Source organism: Ceratina calcarata, unplaced genomic scaffold (genome assembly GCF_001652005.2).
Source record: "Ceratina calcarata isolate Rehan_Ccalc_2016 unplaced genomic scaffold, ASM165200v1 scaffold27, whole genome shotgun sequence".
In the NCBI taxonomy this organism is placed as follows: Eukaryota; Metazoa; Arthropoda; class Insecta; order Hymenoptera; family Apidae; genus Ceratina; species Ceratina calcarata.
In genome coordinates this window covers 326880-333216 of record NW_017149195.1, presented here as the reverse complement: position 1 = coordinate 333216, position 6337 = coordinate 326880, and the positions used below count along the sequence as shown (strand labels likewise).

At 36.8% G+C, this 6337-nt stretch overlaps 1 protein-coding gene across 6 annotated transcripts in view; it reads left to right on the top strand.

Moving 5' to 3' along the window:
• Window positions 1-6247, top strand: part of Ntan1 (N-terminal amidohydrolase 1) — a 15356-nt gene extending 9109 nt beyond the window's left edge. For 3 of the 6 annotated variants that reach the window (XM_018021972.2, XM_026812346.1, XM_018021974.2), the window contains exons 3-8: window positions 3428-3619; window positions 3975-4040; window positions 4211-4393; window positions 4476-4684; window positions 4785-4946; window positions 5210-6247. In XM_018021972.2, the coding sequence (XP_017877461.1) occupies window positions 3433-3619; window positions 3975-4040; window positions 4211-4393; window positions 4476-4684; window positions 4785-4946; window positions 5210-5335 (933 nt within the window). In that variant the 5' untranslated portion in view covers window positions 3428-3432 and the 3' untranslated portion in view covers window positions 5336-6247. Of the gene's footprint in view, window positions 1-2181; window positions 2608-3385; window positions 3620-3974; window positions 4041-4188; window positions 4394-4475; window positions 4685-4784; window positions 4947-5209 lie in introns of those variants that run through there. The other 3 variants (XM_026812347.1, XM_026812348.1, XM_018021973.2) reach the window with 3 other exon arrangements.
• Window positions 6248-6337: the final 90 nt, after the last annotated feature.

Genomic DNA, 6337 nt, shown 5'->3' with positions numbered 1-6337 from the left:
GACGGAATATTTACTATTAATAATAGGTGAATCATAGATAATATTATAATTCTGTTTCATCGAGTTTAGTACGTGATGTCGACCTCTTTTTTCGTCTCGGTATCGCGCAACGATAGCTGATTCCGTTTCTCATTTTCCTTCCTCCACGCTTAAAAGCATAAACAATTCTCGCTTGGTAATAACAAACATTATCATTTCATTCGTGACATGTGTAATCGCGCGGACGGCGTGAAATTTTCCATTCCTCTTTCACGCCGTTCCTGCGATAAATAGCGGCTCGCCGTGATTCTGTAAAGTTGTCAACCGTTCTAGACAATCGCGTACATAACACGCACCAACCTAATGGTAGCAATCGGCAATTTAATTAAGTCTCTTGATTATTTGCATTCGATATTATTTATGTACATCTACGTAGATCAGATTAGATGAATCGTATCTTACTTTTATAAAGTATTCGTGCTTATAAGAATGTGTAAATAAAGAAAAATACTATCCAGTCTATTAATCGAGAATTGCAACTGTGAACATTCCTGCTTGGTTGCACAAAGTTGCATAGTCATCTGTAGTGCGGACTGTTCGCGAAGAGGTACCCGGCGAAATCGCTGGTTATTAGAATACCGGGCACAGAGAAGAAGGTGATTCGAGGAAAGGCACCCTTTAATGGTTACAGCCCTTTTGCACGGTTAAATAAATAACTGCGTGGCCACATCCTTACTATGTAATTACGCGCGCATGTATCTATATAAATGTATAGTTATATGCGCGCGTAATACCGTGTGAGTGTATGTGCTGCACAGTGCATAGCTGGCGTGCATTCTGAAAGTAATTGGTACAGAAAAGAAATAGGGAGGAGGAGCGGATGCGAAGTTTCTGGTATGTTTCTAAATTATACCCTCGAAAAGAGTAAGAATCGTGGATAAAGAAGATCGGCTTTGATCAGCAGATATCAGCGTTCCCTACTTTTTAACACTATGTTCCTCAAACGTATACGCGCTTTTTTGTTCTATCAACGTAATTTGCCAAATAATGATTTTTAACATAATTGATTTCTTCACGTGTTATTTTTTATATACAATTTTTGTTTAGATATTTATAAATCTTTGTTTCGTTTAATTTTTTTCAATATGTCTTTTATGCTAAGCGTATTTCCAATTTTTTTTATTCTGTTCAGAGGAGAATCTTCCCCATATGTCGTTTCTTTGCTTGTGAACGAAGAATGAATGATGTACACAAGTATATGTATACTGAAAAAGAATGTCGCGGAAAGAAGTCGCTAGTTGATTGCGAAGGACTGAACATACCTGGCAGACGTTCTGTGCCATGTTCTGGCCAACGTGCACATAATCTCTCTAAGAAAGACCAATAATTAAGGTAATGGCTACTTTTCAAGTGGATTTCCGTGTGGCTCGATGTGCGCAGCCAGCTAGCCGAGCAACCTCTCCGCCGATTATGGTCACGAACAACCACCATGTTTTGCTCCATTCCCCTTTCTTCTTTCTCCTTTTCCTCCCTTTTTTCCGAACCCTCATTTTTTAGTTCGCTCACCTTCTCTAGACCATTTTATATTGTATATACTTGCACGTTATTGATATTTGTTTTTATATCCTAAAAATGAAATGTTATAACAATTTTATTTGTAGATTTTTTTAACTTTCTCTGAACACTGATTAAACAATGAATTATTAATGTAATTAGATATTCAATTCCAATGAAGGATTAAATGGATTGTGAAACTGTTTAAAGTAGTGCACAGGACAGCATGTTGGAGAATTTTCAATTTCGATGTATGCACGTATATGTAGAATACATTGCAATGGAGATGCCAATTTCAGAGCCCGAACAGGAGAGAGAACGAATTGGGGAGGGGTGAGGGTGTACCGAGAGAGAGAGAGAGAGAGAGAGAGGAAGAAAGAGAAAGAGGATTGAATCGAAGCAAACATGTTATTACATTTTCTTATTCGTATTGGTCGTAGCGTCGACGTCGGCTACTCTATATCTGATTGGTACCACCCGCTTCGATTGGTCCCAACTGGATTTTAACCCTTCCCACTACCAGAGTGTAGATTACACTGATCAGCCAATCGGCATTTTAACCGATAATGAAGTCCATAATTAGCGTGATTTGTTAATGAACCCAACCGAACTGCGACCAACGACGATTGAATGAAACATCGTCGCCGATGCTTAGTCGTAGTCGTGTGCTTGATTTCGGATCGATGTTCTTTTCGACGACTTTCTTTCCAATTGAATCGATTTCTCTGTCAATTAAACGCAAGCTCTGACGAATTCGAGCAGATACGATATCATCATAGAATTAGTGATTTTCCCTTAACATCGCGTGTCTGTGCTTTTTTTTTATCAAATTCCACGAAGTATCTTAACATATTTCCTACTCATTTCGTCTACGAAGTATGGAAATACGAACTTGAATTTTCCAATTCTATTATTCTATTCTGTAGATCGATTCGAAACGAGGTATATGATTTTAATTTGTCTTCATAACATATTACGTTGCATGTTCATTTTCGACCATAATTCTTTTGTGTATGGAGAAAAGCCTCGTCTATTTGGAAAGTTTCAATCAATCCGTCGTAGTGTAATTCGCAGGTAGGTTTCATGAAAAAAGAAATAAAGAAACCCAAATACTATACGTCTTATCGTTACGAAAGGATTAGTCGTATTCCATTAAATGAACTAATTGGTTAATTGTTAAGTCTTTTGTGAGGAAGTTCACCCCAGTTTCATTTTTCGGCTTATTAGTAATCTCGTTAAACAAATAAGGGGTTAAACGCAGAGTGTCATTCGAGGCAAATGACCTTAACCTTTGGAGCACGTTACAAGGAGATGCTGAATAGCTGGTTGACTGGGTAGCATGATTGTCCCGAGGTTTTATCGTTAACACGATTAACGCAAGCGGCAGAGCCCGAGTGCCAACAATGCCTGCCGATGATCTTCGATCTCTCGATCTTATAACGAGCTTTGTCATAACGCCTATTAGATGCCGGTCAGATAAATAGAAGGATAGTATCAGAGAGGTGCAATGACAACAACCAAAATTATTATTAAATGATAATTATTTTGCCTTAAGTCCTACAATGATTCATACTTTAGTTCTTACAATTAAAGTATTAATTGCGTGCATACTTTACAAAACTGACACACAATCAGTGTGTAGTTTTTATTAATTTTATTAATTTATATTGTTGCCAAGAACTTCAGTTTCATGATACTGTAAATATATAACTTACATCGCCAGTTATTATGACAACTTAGTACAAATCATTTATGCTGAAACTATTATGCAAAAAATCATGGATTGCTTTTTTATTTTAAATATTTTCTTAGTTTCAATTCTAAGATCGAATCTATAATTTTATTATTACAGTTGAAACGAATTGCAAGGCGTTTTTGTTCGTTTGTTCAATAGACAGGATGGTTCTGGTAGTAAACGGGGTCCTGCAGGAGGACATCCCAGCGGACAGCAGATCGTTGTACGCGGCCCATCCTGTATATCGTGAAACCGCGGCACAACTTCATTCGATGCCTGCGAAATTGGTGGGTCCGATGGGCCTCCTTTATGTTCGCCAACGGGAAATGGCTGCAACTTTACCACATGATAGTAAGAGTTAAACATACATCGATCTGTTTGCTTCGAAATACTAACTTGGTGCATATGAAATGATTTTATCAAACACGATAGATAGAATTTCTCTTGCGTTTATTATAAATGTTGTTGATACAAGCCGGATTGTTTCAGGTTGAATTATAATAGCGGCCAAAAGTATGATCGATGACTTTCGACACGAAAATTCAAACTCCAGAAACAAAATGATATTTCATATGCACTAACTTAATGATATTGACTCAGATTAGTCAACTTGCTTAAAAAACAAGTTGGAATTAATGTATCTTACATGAATATACAATGTCTTTTCTATATTTAATCTGAACGAATCTCTGTTTGCTTTTCGCAGAAAATGTAAGCATAATCGGCTCGGATGATATGACTACCTGCATAATTGTCGTTGTGAGGCATTCCGGTAAGCCGTAGGATAAGGATTCGCGTTAGTGGTTAGTTTGTGTCATGATTACTTACATGTCTATTTATTTACACAATAGAAATGTTTGTTTGGCATAAAAATAATATAGCTCAAATAATTAGATATATGATCTCAACTGCATTGAAAGCATTTTGATGCTCGACGTCTAGGTTCGGGTGCTGCGGCATTGGCGCATCTCGATGGAGCTGGAACAGAAGATGCGGCGGCAGCAATGATCCAAAGGGTAACCGAACTCGCCCTTGGTTTCCCGGAGGGTCGCTTAGAATTGCAGCTCGTTGGCGGCTATTCTGATCCAAGAAATTATTCCGAAGAACTCTTCTATAATATTCTTTGTACGTTCTTTTTATTTTTCTGCCTATACTGAAAGGTCTATTATACATATTTTAAATATAATATTGTTCATTCTTATTTTAGCGGCGTTTCACAAGCAACCGGTGGAGATAGATCTAACTTTGTGTTGTGTAGGCGAGTTGAATACTACCGTGAGAGGTGGCATTCATTGGCCGGTGATATATGGTATCGGTTTAAATGTGAAGACGGGCGAAATTTTCCCAGCAACCTTCCCTGACAAGGGGCCGGACCAGGCGTTAAGATGCGCAAGACATTTAACGGGAGGCCAACAGGTGCATACGCGATCGTAGAGATTCTCGCGATCTATTGGTATAGAGTATTCCAAACTCTGATTAGCCAATTATATTTTAAATAATAATATTTTTTTTATAGGTTCTAGACGTCTACGACTGTACGCTTGGACTACTTAGAATCGGGCCGTTCAACTATGATCCTCTCAGAGGAGTCGATCTTTGGTTAGCTCAGTCGGATCAGTTTATCTTACAACATCTTTCAACTTCGCCGGAAGTGGAACTTCCACACTTTGTGTCACAGGTAACCTGCGATAATGAAATCATTTAATGATTTAGCGGCTATAGAAGTAAATGATAAATTAATTAAACTAAGTATGTGATATGGGAGCCGCGGTGGCTCTCGTGGCTGCGTGCTGGCCTCGTGTCCCTGCTCGCAGCCTTGCAGGCCGATATCTCTGGAAGGCAATATATGATATTTTACAAGCACTATATCTGCTGAGTTTGAAGAAAAACTTAAAAGTAAAAAATTCTTCTCTTGGTTAAAGGTCATAAATTATGTTTCAGGTTCGGGCAACGCTCAAGTATATACAAGACAATCAATTCCCGGCTGTTACCGTATTTCGGGATAATAGACCTCATTACTATCGTCGAGATGAAACGACCGGCGTGTGGCAACCTATACGATATTAATATTGACACATGCTTTGATACGAAATGAAACTAATGCCAGCATGTCGCGAAACGTTTTTGACAACAATGAATATTTAAAAATAGAATGACGAATCAGGCAGAAATCATCGATTAATAAAATGAACGTATCATTTTCATTGATTTATGTCTTACATTTTATCTTATTTAATGCTTGGTTCGTGAAATATTTTCTTTGGTGCTTACTACTATATTCTCGAAGCCAGGGATATCGTTCAATGCCGTTATATTGATACGCTTGACTCTGCCCACGCATTGTAGCACAAGTTTTTATTGAGTTGTAATTTTATCTCAATTTTCAATTATTAATACATTTAATGATACACTATGATAAATTCGACGGTATTCGCAATTTAAGAAAGGTCACAATGAATGAAGATGGTGATTAAATCGATTTTTGTTAGGATGTCGAACGATTGCTATTAGGAGGAAGAGCAAGAGAAGTTTCGTACTTCCCTATGGTTGTTGACTTTTAATTTCTATCTTTTTTTCTAAGAAATTTTTATATTACTTATAAGATGTAAACTTTGATTTTAATTACGTACGTTAATTAATGTTTCGGATAAATTTGTTTTGAAATTTCTTCGGATTTTTATTAAAATTTAATTTAGCGATAGTATTTTATCCTTGATTCGGAAAGAAAAATGTGCTATTGAATTTCGATGATTCCGAAACGATTTCCTTATAATTATGGCTTGTATGTGATCTATCTATATGAGGCTATGTAATTTTTCCGTCAATATAACGAAAACAAGATTGAACATTCCGTACTTGCCATAAATGAAAACGAAACTAGAGAAATCGGTTGTAAATAATAATATCGAGATTACACATGAGTTTTGCACAAAACAGGAAGCTTTGTTAGAAAAAATAAACTAAAGCAAACAAAAAAAATCAATAAAACAGATGAAATACAAAAAAATGTGGAAAATGGAGAAAGGAAGAAAAAAATGTTACGATCAGTTATTTTCGACTGTGTCTGAG